This window comes from Ascidiella aspersa, chromosome 4 (assembly GCF_963924565.1).
Source record: "Ascidiella aspersa chromosome 4, kaAscAspe10.2, whole genome shotgun sequence".
Taxonomy (NCBI): Eukaryota; Metazoa; Chordata; class Ascidiacea; order Phlebobranchia; family Ascidiidae; genus Ascidiella; species Ascidiella aspersa.
In genome coordinates this window covers 15,857,723-15,875,954 of record NC_139450.1, presented here as the reverse complement: position 1 = coordinate 15,875,954, position 18,232 = coordinate 15,857,723, and the positions used below count along the sequence as shown (strand labels likewise).

Here is an 18,232-nt window from a genome sequence, read left to right as displayed (position 1 = left end):
TTCCTCCATTATTTCTTTCTGTCCTGCTCCTTCTCTTTCTCCAGCTTTAGGCAGGCCTTAATGGTATGGCTTGATTTACAATACCGGCTGCTCGTAGTAGTAGTAGACGCCGATCTTGTTGTGGCCATATGAATTTCCTTCGCGATGGGGAAGGCTTCTGCCATCCAAATCGAGCACAACTTTACCGCACCGAAGTGGTGGGAGTCTAGGGGTTCCAGAAGCGAAGGAGGCAACAATTGATGGACGAAAAAACGTTCAACGGTTATTTTTTTATCCGTGGGTGGAGGTTAACACACCCTTACCTTGATCATCGATTTGTCCTAGGCCTCGTATTTAACAAAGTTTATTTAATTTTTCGTCTAAAATTTTGTCTGTTAGTCAGTATGGTAGCACAAAAGTGTCCGGCCATGCTTTGTCTTGAACACTGCAGGTAGGCCTAAACTGGTCCTGATAAGCATTTGACCTAGTTTTATTGTCTAATGTTCATCCATTATACTTTGTTTGGTAATTCGCTTGCGTGTGTCCAGCGTCACCACAATATTTGCATTTAATTGTTGTCCTTGATATGTTACGTGATTTTCAAAGCTTATTAAATCCTGTGGTTTTCGACAAGTCAGATTTGTTTATAATTGTTATTCGCATACCCGATAGCAATCCATTTTTCATATTAACGTTGATGAGATCAATCCGGCCCCAATAAATTTAAGTAAATATCACACCAATAAATTTAGTTTGGTTACACCTAGTGTAGTGTGTTGTGTTAGAGATCCATCTAAGTAACAACCGGTTGCTGGCCAGGTACGGATTTAGGAGTTTTGTTTGTGGCTGAATTTTTTTAGAGATAACGTCAAAAAAACGTCATAACGTTACGTTATGACAAAAATCTGAAAAAATCTTGTTGCTCGTGGGCGAAGTCGTGCGCAAAGGTGAAGATGAACCAAGTTTAATCAGGCAAAGCCTAAAAAACAACATTCCACTTCGTTATCGCGTAGGTTATACGGTATGCTAAACCTTTTCAACTTTTTTCAAGGTGCCTTGTAACTGTCATCGATTAAATTCCCCCCTATTTGTGTTTAAGTGCAAGGATGTAGGCATCCACTTCGGTCATACTTGCAACACCTCGACCAACGCTAGGCTGGGGGTCCCCTTCAACCGCACCTGACTAGCCTTGCAAAATGTAAACACCATCCAATGGCCATCACGTGATAGCGTCGGCTCACGCTGTGACCAATCAAGCAGAAAGCAGTGTTATGTTTCAGCAATCCATCTTGTAAATATTGGTTGCTGGCTGCAATTGACTCGCGGGACCATGGCATCAATTGTAAGTAATTCTTTTTTATTTGGATTTCATTTAAAGAACAGTGAAACATAAGCCGTAAGGTATAGGTAATAATTCGTCTCTACCACTAGTACTGGCCAACCTGACTCACAAAATCTTTTTTTAGTACATTATACATGTGCATATAGCATGCTTAAATATGCTTTGATTCCTTTGGCACTAGGACTGCACAAAACCCCCACCAGGTGATTAGATCAAAAAAGTTCCCAAACTATAAATGATAGGAAGAGGTTCAGTTTAAATAATTTAAACAGCATGACTAGTTAAAAAATCGGTGCTGGTTTAGATCTTCTAACTTTTTCTACTCGAGTGAAAAGAGTTGTCGAAATTGGAATTGCAAACAAGAAATAAATATGGTAAAATAAACATAATAATAATATTTGACCTACCTAAACCCAAATGCTAATTTGCACCCTAAGTCAAATAATGTTTAGAAAACAGCCGGAAGAATGTGGTAAGATTCTAGTCCAGCCCCAAAATATATGATAATCATTGTGATTTCATATAATATGTGTAGTTAAACCTACTCTGCATTTTTTAGCATTTTTGCGCCAATATTTTCCATTTAAATGCATTATCTGGTTGGAATGTTGACCTCTCTATTCCTACTCAACATATCAACTAAATGTTGGTACACCTAAGACACAAAAGGAAAGTACGCAGCTCGAAATTCTTTGCGTAATATCTCCCGAGTAAACAAAATATCGATCGGAATTTCTACACATTACTCAAAGCAACCTAAGTTAGCCAGCAATCAGACTTTTTTTTAAAAAAACACTAAAATATTAATATTCATACAGCATAAAAGACTGAATATTTATATTCATGAATAAATAAATATGAATATTAATATTCATAAATATGAAAATTATTTATTTAAAGTTTGATTGCTGGCTAAGTTAGGTTACTTTGAGTGATATGTAAAAATTTTGACTGAGAATCTTGTTTATTTCTCGAGTTATGGTAATTTTGTTTTTTTGTTTTTGAAGGAATATAAATAACTTATCCGTGAATAATTGGTGGTCGAGTCATATCACATTTTGAAGAGTAGACTTGTATCTATCACCCTATGTAGGTCACTTAGTGCAGTGGTTCTCAACCTTTTTTAGCTTACGGACCGGTGAAATTTCAAAACAAATTTTGCGGGCCGATGGACCTTTAAAAATCAAAATCAACCCAAATGTAATTACGGCAAAAGTATGTAACTTAAAAGCAAAGACTGGAAACTTCAATTGAATGAGCAATTTTCTGCTGTCTTTCTTATATCATACGTGGTATACGAAAGTTTTTCACATACAACTATCTTAAAGTAGAAGACTTCAACGACGTGTAGCCTACTTATAAACAGTTCGGCACAACACTGCATATTGTAATCTACGGTAAGTCCAAAGTAGACAATTAACTTTATGTTACATCACAATGCTGCAAATTACGGAACTGGCAAAGTTCTTAATTTGGTGAACAAGCTTTTAACATCTTGCATTTTGCAATTGAGATATAAAATTATAATATATTTGGCGGACGGCAGAAAAGTTGACGCGGACCGGCGGTTGAGAACCACTGACTTAGGGCACATTTTAACTGCAAGGCCGAATATGACTAAATATTAATATTAATAAATATGAAAATTATTTAAAAAAAAAAAGTTTGATTGCTGTCTAAGTTAGGTTGCTTTGAGTAATGTGTAAAAATTTTGACTGAAAATCTTGTTTATTTCTCGAGTTATGGGACTTTTGCTTTTTGGCCCGATTTGAAATTTTGGACGTTTATGAATTTTTGTAAGAATATTAATAACTTATCCCTGAATAATTGGCGGTTTGAAGAGTAGACTCGTAGCTATCACCCTATGTAAGTCACTTAGGGCACATTTTAATTTTAAGGCTGAATATGACTGAATATTAATATTCATAAATATATTAATATTGTAATGTTTTTTTTTTTAAGTCTGATTGCTGGCTAACTTAGATTGCTTTGAGGAATGTGTAGAATTTTCTAAACGATATAGTTTACTTCCGGAGATATTACGCAAATAATTTTGAGCTGCGTACTTCCCTTTGGTCTTGTAAAACCTTATTGTTGCTTTATGTTTATGTAATAATTGTTATAGTCACAGTTCAGTGGTAAACATGTAATTGTTAGTTTGGCTTTTTAACATAAATCAATACTCCTATCTAGCGGTAGAAAAACAATACAGAATTCATTTATATTCGCTTGCTTTGTTCAGCTCGCAAAGCGACTGGCACAATGATGTAGCACTTAATGTGATAGTTAAAATCACCTTGACCCTTGCAAGATTGATGTAGACCTTGATTCATGGTCAGTAGAGCGATTATGTTTTTACTTCTTCAGGTCAAAATTATTTCAAGTGGAATTTGATTAAAAATGCACATAAATCGTTAACAAATTAAAAAAAACGTATCGTCAGCAATTTGAAATTGTCGTTCAGTTAACATTTTATCATAACAATTTAGTTTTTAATTACGTTCAACGACATTTTAACCGTATTAAATCTTTACTAGAGCAATATTACGGTATACATGAGCCGGCACAAACTAACCACCCAGGTCTAGTTTATCGCATTAGGTTCAGCTAGAACTTCTTTATGTGTATTCCTGATTTTGTGATTTGCAATTATCCTATTTCTTGTTTGAATGATACACTAGGTCCTAATTTTTAATTTTCTGTAATTATTTTTACCTGGTATTTCAACTGTTTACACAACATTTTCCTACAATAACCAGCGTCTTGTTTTTCTTTGCCATTTTTATCAGTGTTTGTCTTTTTGACAAAAACATCAATTAAGCAAATTTATGAGTTTTGCATAAACCTAAATATATAACTGATTTGTGTTCGATAAACATAAAAATTATGTCGTTGATGACTAGCCAAGACACTAGTTTAGTACTTTATACAACAATTTGATTTTTAAATCAATGCATTTCTAATAGGTCAAAATATTGTTAAAATATTCAATTTCAAGGTCAAAATTTGTCAAAATTTCAATTTTTCAGGTCAAAATTTTTGATTGTTTTGGTCAAAAAATAATCACCCTAATGATCAGTAATAGCAGAAAACTCTAGCATAGCTAATAATTTAGGTTGGACACTTTTTTATAGATGTTAAAAGATATATATATATTTTACCAGCAAAGGCATTGTCAGTATGTCTTAATTTCGAATGAATCATTCAACTAAATGTTGATAAACCTAAGGCCCTGTAAAACCCCAATTGTTGCTTTAGGTAATGATCATTATAGTCACAATTCAGTGGTTAACATTTTTGGTATTGGTATGGCTTTTTAACGTAAATTAATACAGGATGGAAGAAGCGTATAATAGAGTAGATAAAAACTATACATTATACATGTAATATGACACAATGTATACGCATTATCTACATAAAGTCTAGTTATTAAATTAATTTTTCGAACATTCAACAATTACCTTGTCATAACGAAAAAATACCTGACTATGCCCTTGCTGATCATGTGACACCCCCCTTTGGAAACAGTCACCCCCCTTTGGAAACAGTCACCCTACGTGCCTGAAAATAAGACTTAAAAAAATGGCTGTTTTTTTTACATGTACAACTGTACAATGTTACATTTTTTTAATTATAAAATTTACTGTAGGCTATATTACTAATTTTTTGATTTGCGTTTAAAACTTGTAGTTTCCATGCTTAACATTATTTTATTTTTTTATTTGCAGTTCACCAAGAAACTTTTATGCAACACCAGAATAAGAATAAATGGTGCAGCATTATGTGGTTTGAGGTAAACTTAGTTATTGGTATTATATTGTTTTTCAGTCACCGACTCCTGTTTTAATTTTTTTATTATCATTAAACCTTGGTAGAATAAGTTTAATTTCAAGGATAGGGCTAGGTAAGTTAAAGTAAAATCCTAGGGGATTCTAGAATAGAACTGGGAAAAAATATTTTTTTCCAGCACAGGGTGTATCCAGAAAATCAAAAAGGGGGTGGGTGTTCACAAATTTTCAACTTAGTGAATTCCCCTATTTTCTGTCTAATTTAGTTTGAAATGATGTCATTAAATAGTTATGGGGATAACGTCATAAAATAGTGATTGTAATAAAGTCATAAAAAAAATCAGACACAGCCAGTTAACGTTCAGCAAAAGTGAACCTTTAAGATGCAAAGCGAACACCTGCGTTGAAACCGCCGCTAAGTGTACAGAAAGCTAAACCAACACGGTTAAATATATATATTTTTTTTTTTTTTTTTTTTACTTTGTGTCTTGTTGGCTTTGTGTGTCAGTCCCTGACGAAGGCTTGCCGGATAGTAAGTCGAAACGTTGGTAGAAAATAATATATATTGCCAGAGGAACCTGTTTTAAATATACTATGCCTGGTAGCAACAGCATATTTATACGGTTAAATATGTGTGATGGATTTTGGTAGAATCATGTTCAGATTATCAGCAGTTTCCTAAGTTCTATGTACGGAACTAAATTACAAGCACGCCTTTCGCCACCTGCAATACTAAACGAAGATCGTTTTTCCCGGGTTATTATGCCACGATTAGCCCAACATCAGCGCTGAGCAGTGTGCCAAGTCAGCTAAAATACAAGATGTGGTTGAGAGAAAATAAGTTGTGTACATTGCACACAAAACATGTGGTCTAATGTTATGCTTATAGAATATAGTTTTGCGGTAACTATTATTACATAAAAAGGTGACTTTGAACAGTCACAGTTAGACCATCTTTTAAGAGAATCTGCTTCTGTAAAAAATGCCGTTGCTACACCAACATCGGATTTTAGCGCTGACAGTGAACAGCGAGAAACATTAGCCTAAGCGGTCTGGCCTAACTCGTTGTTTTTAGCGAACCAGGGCATATTAAGATTTATCCATTCCCCAAACAAAGTCGAGTTTAAATAATTTGATAAAAATATACTAGGATTTGATATTCTGGATTCGTTATTCTAGATTCGACCATCTTTTAAGAGAATCTGCTTCTGTAAAAAATGCCGTTGCTACACCAACATCGGATTTTAGCGCTGACAGTGAACAGCGAGAAACATTAGCCTAAGCGGTCTGGCCTAACTCGTTGTTTTTAGCGAACCAGGGCATATTAAGATTTATCCATTCCCCAAACAAAGTCGAGTTTAAATAATTTGATAAAAATATACTAGGATTTGATATTCTGGATTCGTTATTCTAGATTCGAAACCTTCTACAGTTTTAGAATCCCCTGGGATTATATTTTAAACATTCCTTTAAGTGATAGTCATGTAGATTGTTTATTATTTTAAAAAGTACTTAAATTCAATCATAGAATGTCGTGTTTGAAGTCTTAAAGAACTCATTAACCTAAAATAGCAATCACAAATAGTATTCTAGTTGAATAGACAAAAGACAACTATGACATTCACAGGGATGGATCAAGAAGGTACCATACTCCATCCCTCCACTATATATATTTTTTCTTTTAACTGCGTAAATACAAAAATTTAAATCAGTATCACTATGTTTGTATCTCATTGTTAAGCAAATCTATTTAGCCCAAAGTCGCTTTGCTAACTTGAGCATTTTAAGGAGTGTGACTCAAATCAAACAATTTATAATAAATTGAACTATTAACACCATTATTTTGAAGATTATGTAAACCTCTGTTATGTGCCTAATGTATCATGTATTCTTTATTTAAAAGAATGTTGCTATATAAATGCTGATTTTGTCTGGTTTTGAGCTGCATGTTTGTGCATGAGTTCACTTAACAACAGCTTTGTATATGTAGAATGTCAGACTAAAAAAAGCAGACATGTGCACCTGCAGGTTTTACTTTCGCATCCTCTTATGTATTAGTTGATATTTGCACATGTGCAACTCAGAGTTTGGGTTTCCTTGCTAATTGCCATGATTTTTACCTAAACATGCAAAGTTTACACATTTGTTGGGCAAACACAGCATTTAACTTCAAAAAACAAAATGCTTGTCACCAAAAGGTTGGCATGATTCTGCCAGCCAACATAATGTTAAATTAATCAGTCATGAAAATGTAAAACATGACAAATAGGTTTAAAAATTAGAAAATTTGTTTATTTAAATGGAAACGTTTGATACATTTTTATAGATTACTATCAGTCAAAATTTACTGATGCCTATATATTTGTAGGAGTGGAATATCAGGGGATATCATCAGTAAACCGATATATTAGTCTCTCTATTTACTATGCATAACTTTAAACTAAATAAAGCCCACTAGTATAACACAAACTTTAAGACAAACATGTGTTTAGATCAGCATCTTCTTATTCCGGATATTCAGATAAATCCAAAAGTGGAAGTTCAGGGTAAGATACTTGTTACAGAAGTTGTATTTCAAATGGTTATGATGAACAATAAGAGATTTATATACAACCACTTTGATCTAGCCCTTCTTAAGTTATCTTTAGAGTAAGGATAATGCCTTACATGTAATAGTACACTGGAAGCCTTTAAATAAACTAACCGAATCGGTTGGTGTATATTAAGGATTTTCATACAACCTAGGCCAGGCCATAAAAACAACTAGCCCGTGGTGAGTTCATACTTACAACCTTGGCCATATTAGGACAGTCGATCTAGCAACATAGATCAAGCTCTGAGGGAAGCAGGTCTCAAACATCTATGGCACCATTCCAAACAACCTCGTATTGAATATACATTACCACGTCCAGTTAATGAAAAATACTAGTACACATGCACAACCAGTGCGAACAAGCCCCCCTTAAAGGCATTTTATAAGGCTTAGCTAAGGCTTATATATCATAGTACACCATTGTTAGTCCTTAGAAGCTTTTGTTTACTGTGATACATAACTCATTAGCTTTAATCTAAAAACGTTTCAAAAAAGTCTTTGTTTTAATTGTAAGTTTGGGATCAAATTTAAATGATTTTTTTTAAACCATGATTTGCTTTAAATATTTTTAAAATACTACACAATTTAAAATTTATGGCTTTTATGTGGGAAGTTTATATAATTGTACCACAAGAATAATATTTATTTCTTAGTTTTACAAAGGATTGGAAAGTCACTTACAATTCTCATTATAAGATATCCATGTCGGGAAATATGACGACCTTTAATATATTTTTAACTCCTAATGTAATTTGATCTAAGATGGAGGCGATCAGCTTTGCTTGGTGTTGGCTCTTTGTCTGCTTTCTTTATATATAAAACTTTGCCAGAAGAATGGAAGCATAAATCAACAGATATTCATGCAAAGGTAACTTTAAAAAAATAAAATACTAAGTTCTGGTAATTTAGTTTAATACTTATGTTGTTTTAAAAACATTAACCAAACATTTCCATATTGTAGTCCTTGCCTGTTTATTCCTCTGATGATATTTCCAAGCATTCAACGAAATCAACTGGGATATGGGTATCTTACAGAGATGGAGTTTATGACATTACGGAATTTGTTGAAAGTCACCCAGGGGGTAACTAATATATTATTTTATACTGTTTGTCCACTGAACACTCCATATGGACCCCTTCTTTGATTTGTAAGTGTTGCTTAAACTTTTTAAAGCCATTTTTTTTTCTTAAAGCTAATTTTTTTTGAATATTTTTTTGATTTTCGAAGATTTTTGTAGGATTTGAGAGGAAGCTAGTACTTTAAGGGAGAGGCTATTCATGCGAACTCACTGTTAGCATGTGAGCAGTAATACAGATTCTGGTTTATGCTTGAGCTTATAATTGCGTAGACTTCTGAAAGGCTAAACTTATATTTAGTTTGTTATAATGTAGTTCAGGGAGTTCCAAGGGTGCCATTTCTGCGGGCCATGAAATTACTCACAAATTGTTTGTGGGCCACATACAGTTGGCTACACAAAGGCTGCAAAAGCAAGTTTTTTTAAACTTTTTTTTTAACCTTATTTAAACAATTTAAAGATGTTTGCTTTTTACTTATTCTTGTTGGTACAATATAATAGGGCAAAAAGAGATTAAAGTTTCGGAACAACTAAATTAAAAAAACATTTCCCCTGCAACAACAAATGCTGTGCCTGGGTTAAGACCACCCTGCAATAATTAATATGAAACTCTTGTAAGAGTCGATAGTTACTGCCAGGGGCGTAGCGTTGGGTGGAGGAGTCTAGACACCCCTTTGAAATCTCAGTAAACAATGATCTCAAAACTAAACCGTGATTGCTGTGATGTTACATCAGAAACAATGTACCTGGCATGAAAAACACATCAGTGCTTATTGCCGCCACTGCCTAATCACCGCTCGTTATTGTTGTTTTATTTAGCAGTTTACCTGTCACCGACTCAAGTGATCTCAAACAGGACTGATAACAAAAATATATTTTATTGTTGACAAGAACAGAAAAATAGTGTCCATATTACTTTTATTCGAGCTACATACGACCAAAAAGTGCCCAAATTAGTTTTATTTGATCTATGTATGACCAAAAAAAGTGCCCAAATTAGTTTTATCTGAGCTACATATGGACAAAAAAGTGGCCAAATTAGTTTTATTTATGCTACAGGTAGACAAAAGAGTTTCCAAAGTATTTTGTCCCGGCTACGTAAGAAAAGCAATGTTGTGTGTTGTGTCTATATGGATCGACTAAATGACAGCCCGAATTTATATCATTATAAACAAGAAAGACGCGAGGGTGAAATCTCATTTTATTCAAAGTTATGAACGTAAGAAAACCCTGTAACTTGTTCAAAAGTGAAAATTGCTTACTGTTAAAACCACTGCAAGAGGGGAAATATTTGCCTTGACCATTTTTGCGGTTACACCAAAATATACTTGACCAAGTCCGCCACACAAAACTACCAAGCGAAATTGCGTCTCAAGCAAGCACAACTGACTCATTTTTATGTCTGGGAGAAATTAATTATGTTTTTGCAACGCCTGCCGTGTTCTCTTGCGTATATTGCCCCATCTTCCCCTTGCAACAAAACATCTGTCTGATGGACAAACCAAGCCAAAAATAATTACAGATTATATTTAAGAGTATTTTTTGCGTTTGGCAACAACATTTATAGATTTTAAAAGTTAGACAAGATGCTGTGTTCAATGGCAAGTAAGCTAAGCAGTGATTGGGTGGTCTGTCATGTCGCTTAGGGTAAATCTAAGCACGCGGATATTAACAGACTCATAAAAGTCCAAACTGATTTTTTGGCTCATTCGCAAAATTTTGGGCACCTGCGCACATGGTAAAATATTAGAGGAAACACTGATCCACAGTGTAGCTAATAACCCGGTGTACGTTCATTCGCTCTATTGAACAGTTTTATTAGCCTCAATTCCGAAAAGGAGCACTTGACCGTAGCAGTTGTAACAGGCAGAATCATTGCACATCTAATCGGCCAAATTAAACTAAAGATACCCCAAAATTTGATGGCATGGTTAATTTTGCTGACAACTAAGTGCAACAGTTTGTGACCGATACGTTACAGAGGTTGTTATGACACTGTAATTGCATAGTGTTTCACTCGCAATTGAAACCATGTGACTTTAATGTGTCAACGAGGTGTTGCTTTTTTTAGCATCCAACAGACAATTTTTTTTAAAGCTTTAAGCTCCTAATAATCCCCGTTTTTAGCGTCTAGAATACACAAAACGTAAAATTTGTTGGGCTCGGCCCGTACCCACTAGTTGTTTTCATACCATACTCCGAGACCCTTTAGGTCAGAGGTTCTTAACCAGGGGTCGCCAAGCAATTCTTAGGGGGGCGCGAGCTCTACTTCAATATTTAAATGTTTTGCTATAATTTTAATGGTTTCATTTGGGTTAAGCACCACTCCTGCAGCTATATAAACTTTGTTTTTTGCCAACTGCTATTCTCTTTTACACTTTTGAAGGTCATTGCATGTTTTCTGTCTATTATCAAAGGTTTATAAATGATGAAAGGTATTCCCCTTTCGAACTATTTTTTATTCATATTTTATATATGATAACAGGCCACTGAGGCCAGCAACAGGGGTTCTCGAACATTTTTGCGTGAATCGATAATGTTTTTGCAATACTGCAGTTGTATTGTGTGTCGTCACACCTTTTGAAACACCATAACGCAAGGTTTATGTTTGCGCGTGACAATTGTGTTTGTGCTCGACATCACAGCCTTACAACTATGGAGTCCATGCCCTCACAACAAGTTTGTCAAAATCAGCTCGATAAATGTGTCGAGCACGAGTAATTTGTTGTGTGTCCAATGCCAAAAGACTCCTGGACTAGAGTTTTGCCAATTAAACAAAATAAAACTCAATTTTTTTAGACCGACACAATAAACTTAACTATTTTCACGTTGTTGAAAAAAGTCGAATTACATTTCGTAGGGGGGGGCAAAGCATAGGAAATTTACCATAGGGGGGGGGCGCAAAGCATAGGAAATTTACCATACGGGGGTGCGGCTGCAAAAAGGTTAAGAACCACTGCTCTAGGTGATTTAGGTTGCTAATTGTGTGACACCCCCCTTTGAAACAGTAATGCACACCCCCCTTTGAAACAGTAATGCCCACGCGCCTGTTACTGCTAGTGAACACAGCGTATATATTTTGTTGGTGTCTAATGTTTCTAGAATTAGTCCATTCTCTTAGCGCGGAGTTGTATTTGTAAAATGTTGGTTAGATTTTTGATAACTGTTAAGAAATTTTAAAGGTCATAATGACCAGCTTTAAACACTCATTGCTAATTCTTCGCTGTAGTTATAGAAGAAGGTTATTTTAAGGAGACACTTTTAGCCCCATCAATCAGTTTAAAAACACAGCTTGTCACTAACAGGAGAGAAAATTCTTCTTGGCGCTGGTGGCCCTATTGATGCATTTTGGAACATGTACGCTGTTCACCAAACACCAGAAGTGTTGGATATATTGGCACAGTACAAAATTGGCCTCCTGTCCAAAAAAGATCAGGTATTGTGAGTTATTATATGCATCTATACAGTAGTTTGTTTCTTAATTTATATCACTAAACAATGGGTGTTAATAATATTATACTCAAATGTTTGCATTTTTCTCAGTAGGCCTGTTAGCTGCATTTGGTTTATTTTGCCTATTCAGAAAACCTTACTCCCTACTAAGCAAACAGCGTGTTTTTGAAGTTGTTTGCCATCTGCTTAAGTTGCTGATGGTGCACATTTTTCATCTTTGTGTAAGCTGCTCTGTTGTCGATTTAAGCTTTTGCTGTGATCGACTGAGACCATTGCTATATCTCCTCTCCTCATGCTTATGTCAAATTTGGTTTATAATTTTGTAGAAACCTGTTGATTTCAACGATCCGTTTGCCCATGAGCCACCTCGTCTACCTGTTTTTAAAATCAATTCAAAGAAGCCATTCAATGCAGAACCGCCGTTGGAACTTCTCACAGATTCATACATCACCCCTAATGAGCTATTCTATGTTCGAAATCATCTTCCTGTCCCGAATATTGACGCCAAAACCTTTCGGTAGCTAAAATATCTGAATCTAATTTAAATAAGTCTTTGACGCAGCTCATCATACATTTGTTACTAAAGCGGTAAATTTACTGTAAATTTAAAAATTTTGTATTAACTATAAATACTGACTGAACAAATATGTGTATTTGGATTAGACCACAGACATTACCCACTACCCAGGTGTGTGTTAAGTTAGTACTAGTCATTGTGTAGAATTTATTGACCTATGTACTGTGATAATAAAAAATGTTTTTGCTTTTGGTCAACGTTAATTACTGTCACCCCCCTTTTGTTTAGTGCTAATATATCATAACCTTCTAAAAAGTCTATTTTTTTAACTAGAATGCAAGTATTAGTTTTGATTGCTTTTTAACTAAAACCATGTTGTTTATTTAACTTTTTAGTAATTTAATCATGTTTAAACATTCCCTGTTTTTGGTGATTTATTCTTCAAGACTCTCTGCTAAAATTCATTTTTGTTAATGCCATGATAAAGAGACTGGCCAAAGTCAGGACCAATAAATCTGAAGCATTTAGGCCACATTCCTAAGTAGTAAATTCAGCTATGACTTTTACTTAGATCAGGAACCTAAATAATTTAGAATTCTTGTTCCATTGCGGCACTTAAAATGATGACCCCTTAGCCTACATTAATTCAATTGACTTTTTTTGTATTTTTTAGGATATTGTGTGTATGTAGTAGTCAATTGCCGACCCTATCCTAAACGGTCATGGTTTAGGGGCAGTAGGTAAATGTAATGGCCGTAAGTAAATGAAAAATTTTAGGAACGTTATATATATATTTATTTTAAGTGTACACAGACAATATACTTTAGACTTTCTTACACACAGACATTTATATACCCCCCATATAAAAATAAAAAAACGCGAACACTATTGCACACCCCTGCCCTAGAACGTAGTAAATCTAGTGTTACTTTAAATGTGTCACAGACTGGAAGTGAAAGTCTCCGGAAAAACGCTTAAGTTATCTCTCGATGACCTGAAGAGGAAATACAGACCGGTTACCGTTACCACAACGATCCAGTGTGCCGGTAACCGAAGGGCGGAAATGTCTGAGTTTAAGAATGTTAAAGGGCTGACGTGGGGCCCTTGCGCAATTGGCACTGCCCGCTGGACCGGTGCCAGGTAAGTTACTACCAGAAGTCCATTGTCTCGAATGAAAGCAACTCGTGACTAGTTACAGGACCTTGTTAATATCGTGAAAAACCCAATGTACCACCAATCAAGATATCGCTGCTTTTAGCGATTTAATTTAACCACTGTTACATGCTCCAGGTCTAGGTTCTCGTCGGAAAATTTACAAGGTTGCAAGGTTATAAGGTTAAAGTAACCATATTATAACGTGGTTTCTATAGACTTGGAGAAATTCTTAAAGATGCCGGTATAAATGTGAACGATCCCAGTGTCGCACATATTCATTTCGATGGAGGGGATGATGACATCACTAAATCATGCTACGGTGGTTCGATACCTGTGAAGAAAGCAATGGCGGAAGACGGTGACGTCATTTTGGCGTATAAAATGAATGGAGTCGACATCCCGCGGTAAACACAAAATATTTGTACCGACTTATGCAACAGTAATAGATTCAGGATAAATATTTGTTTGATTCCGCATTTTATTTGCGGAACTAATAAAAGGTAAATAAAAAGTTTTTCTAAATCAATTATGATGTGCATGAGCTTGTACCTACAGACCTTAACAGTAGTAAGTTATCCTATAAAAAAACTTAAGAAATTCTTCTACCTTACATATGATATTGAATGTTGCCATTTTTTATAACAAAATTTAGTGCTATTCAACTGTATTCGTAAGTCTTGTTAAATAAAGCTTTCTACGGATAAATACAAAAGTCAGCATTAAAATGCTTTGCATCTTATGGGAAGGGAAATACTTTTGTCGCCTTATCCCTGAACGTAATGTATTCATGCTGGATGTACGTGCATATTTTCGCACGAGACTTATTTTAAGAATTTACTCCTTTACCATGTGCCTCATACGAAATTATAGAATCAATCCCTGCTGAACTCTTATTCCTTTTGTAAAATCAAGTAAACATCTTTTAGAAAGTTTAACAGCGTAATGACATTTATTTAAAAAGCTGCAGTAAAATAAAATATGTTAAATGTAGTCTACGCAAAGTTCGTTCTGTTCACCATTTATATTAGTTTTAGCTAAACAAAGGTATGTGTGTAAGTCATTTCTGCCAGTATGCAAGATGTAGCTCTTTGCAGTTAACCAAGTAAGAAATATGGTTCTTGGTTGCTGGTTACTGGTTTGCCAACCATGTCGTAGTATAATAAGAAAATTGACTATTTGAAAAGTTAATTTTATTTAAATAACCGTAAAACAAGTCAATGTGTCGTTCAGGGACCACGGCTACCCTCTTCGCGCCATTGTACCAGGTTACGTTGGGGCTCGCAATGTGAAATGGGTTCAAACGATTCAGACAAGTCACGAAGAAAGTCACTCGCATTGGCAGCGCAATGACTACAAAGCCTTCTCGCCCAGCACAACTTTCGAAACTGCTAACTACGAAAAAGCGCCCTCTATACAGGTTATAAACAACATGGCGGATAAGTTCCTACATCGCAGCGTTTAGACGCATATGGTTACAGTTTAAGCCACATATACAAATATATAACACAATGTATGCTGTATAGTGATATACAACATATACCACAAATCCACTCAGCCTCGAAATGTTATGACCGTAAGCGCATCAATATTGTTTATGCTGTTGGGAATGACCTACTACGAACTGACAACTTGCCTCAGAGCATAACATTTACGTAGCAAAAGCAAAACTGTTTAACTAAGATTAAACCAAAAATGTTATGGCCTCCTTGACAGCTTTTTATTGATAAAACTCACACAGATATGTTAAAATATGTTTAACTAATATATTACCAAGCGTTTTCAAGTTACACTTTTGGTAACCTTTAGGAAATGCCAGTCATATCCGCCGTGACATCACCTGCTCGTGGCTCCACCGTTTACCCCGAACAGGGTCATATCGAGGTGAAAGGTTACGCATGGAGTGGTGGTGGTCGCGACATTGTTCGAGTTGACGTTTCGGCTGACGGGGGAAAGACGTGGCAGGTTTGAGATACTTGTATATCGGTCGCTGCGATCCTTTTGAATAGGTCGATTTTACAGACAGCTGGTTTGTCGCCTCACCCATGTGAAACCATACCACATTTTTTTATACTTTTTTAACCATTTTGTTTACCCACAAAAAATGCAGGTAATTTTGCAAATTATCGTGCTTATTGTAGCTGTTGTTAAGTTAAAATTAAACTGGTAAATAGTCTTAATAAACTAGGGTAACGACGGCAATTTTGTCTCGTGAATAATATCAGCATTTTTATTTTACTTTCTCCGCCACTTTTAGGGGCTTACATTACAACATACAGTCATCAGAAAATGTACTGCTTAATAACCTGTTAGTCAACAGATTTGATAATTTCGCATTCAATAAAAAATTGATACACGTTGTCAATTAACCATTTAGATTGCATAGTATTGTACAAGTTATTGGCATTTCTTTTACGGAATGATTCACTTTTTTGCTCTCTTATTATACGTAATTATAAAGTGCAGATTTCTTCTTTTTCCAAAAATAGTGTGTGCTAACTTAGTGCAACAAGTGAATCCAATCTGATGTATCATTTCGTTACCACAGGAAGCCAATATGGTAAAAGATGAGCCAAATGCGGACGACTCTTCTCATTGCTGGTCATGGACGTTGTGGAACGCCGATTTACCTGTTAAAGAAGGACAGAAAACCGAAGTTATTTGCAAGGTATCTTTAACCATATCAGTAACTGATGAGCGTTCGTCTCTCCTTACGTAGAAAGTTTCGAAGCTGTTGTTTTTTTATTGAATTTATTTACAGCTACCCTCTCTTGGTTTTACTTTCAGGCCGTCGACTCCGCATTCAATTGTCAACCTGAAAATTTCGGATCTATCTGGAACCTACGTGGTTTTCTTTCGTAAGTGAGCTGCAAAATATATTTAATGTTTCGCGTTTAATGCAGATTTCGTTTTATTAGGAATGCGTGGCATCGTGTTCCAATAAACATCGCCTCCGATGATGACGACGACGAATGATCAAAATTAATCACCGCACTCCGTCCAGCTAAATGACACATAGGCTCGCGCTGATCGCTTTTATTTGGTGCCATACGAAACTTCTAGTTTTAGTGCAATTGGATTAGCTTTATGATAACTATAATTGTTGATATTTTGTATGAAGGCGTTTTAATTGCTTTTACTAATCATCAGAAATGTGCTTCCATCGGCTTTAAGCGAACTTTTCTAAATGCAATCAACTGGTAAGTGAATGCTATTTGCAACGAATTGAGACGCGTTTCGTTTTGTGTGGTTCCAATGTGCTCTGTAATGCGTAACTTGTTTAAGCGTTGAACTAGATAGATGGTTTTTAGCATACCTATATAATCGGTATTAGCAGCTCGTTTATCTTAAAGCATTTGCCTAATTGTCATTATGTGCCTTCTTTTTTGTCGAGCAAACTAAGTGGTGTTATGTGCGTAATTTTTGTTTTCGCCTAATTTAATTTTATGGTGCTTCCTATCAACGGAAAGGCGCTTTGAATGCAGGTAAACCGCAACTATTTTTTAACTTGGTTTCCTTCGAACGTTTATAAAATTATAAACATTTTCTCCGGACTCCCTTTAAATGCTTCCACCCGAGGCAAAACTATGGAAATAGTGTTGTTAATGTTTTCTTGTAGCGTAATACTCCCGTGCTTTTTTGCTATACAGCATACTAATGAACGACCAGTCGTCATTCATATTTAAGTATCGCTGCAATAGGGTTTGACTTAGCTCGATAAACCTTACACGCAGCCTACTGCAAAAAAAATGTGTAAAAAAGGAAAAAAATTGTAAAAGGCAAAGTTATTCTGAGATAATACAACACAATAGAAATATGATTTAGGCCAGGCCTAATGGGTTTTTACTTCCAGGCTGGTTACGTTTTTCATACGTTGGACCACGTTCGGAGCAAAAGTAATCCGAAAGACACCACTCCGTTCGTTTATATGTTTTAGTTTTAGGTTGAAGAGGTGTTACTTTTCTTAACATCGCCTATAATACCTATGGTTCTATCTTTATGTAGCTCATAAACTTTGTTCGGGTAAAGCTAAGCGCAAGGTAATATACAAAAACTGACAGCCTTTTCGGATCACAGCCCATTATTAACTTAAGACCATGGCTGCGGAGTCGGTTAAAAATCTCCGAGTCCGACTACGGCCACGGAAAACGTATTCAAAAAATTGGACATACATTTTTATTTTTAAATTCTAATAAAAATTTGCAAGAAATGCCGATATACCCAAAAAACAAATCGCGCTCGCTTCCCTCGCCAGGTGCGCCCGGATTTAAATAGATTAACAAACACTGAACTAGGTTAGCCATCAAGGTTATCGCGTTTTCTTAAAGTGGT

At 35.3% G+C, this 18,232-nt stretch overlaps 1 protein-coding gene across 1 annotated transcript; it reads left to right on the top strand.

Annotated features, from left to right (window-relative positions):
• The first annotated feature begins 1,224 nt into the window (after nucleotides 1-1,224).
• LOC146148184 (sulfite oxidase-like) lies at nucleotides 1,225-17,446 on the top strand. The gene is made up of 14 exons (XM_083386445.1): nucleotides 1,225-1,321; nucleotides 5,050-5,114; nucleotides 7,602-7,655; nucleotides 8,465-8,570; nucleotides 8,664-8,784; nucleotides 12,084-12,214; nucleotides 12,558-12,748; nucleotides 13,694-13,888; nucleotides 14,119-14,307; nucleotides 15,134-15,320; nucleotides 15,710-15,865; nucleotides 16,449-16,568; nucleotides 16,688-16,758; nucleotides 16,819-17,446. The coding sequence occupies exons 1-14, from the start codon at nucleotides 1,310-1,312 to the stop codon at nucleotides 16,874-16,876; spliced, it is 1,656 nt and encodes a 551-aa protein (XP_083242571.1). The 5' UTR covers nucleotides 1,225-1,309; the 3' UTR covers nucleotides 16,877-17,446.
• Nucleotides 17,447-18,232: the final 786 nt, after the last annotated feature.

What these genes read in the sequence shown, in the direction of transcription:
- LOC146148184 (XM_083386445.1), top strand. An exon ending in GCCCGCTGGACCGGTGCCAG is followed by an intron (nt 13,889 to 14,118) that starts GTAAGTTACTAC and finishes TGGTTTCTATAG; the next exon opens with ACTTGGAGAAATTCTTAAAG. An exon ending in AACCTACGTGGTTTTCTTTC is followed by an intron (nt 16,759 to 16,818) that starts GTAAGTGAGCTG and finishes TCGTTTTATTAG; the next exon opens with GAATGCGTGGCATCGTGTTC.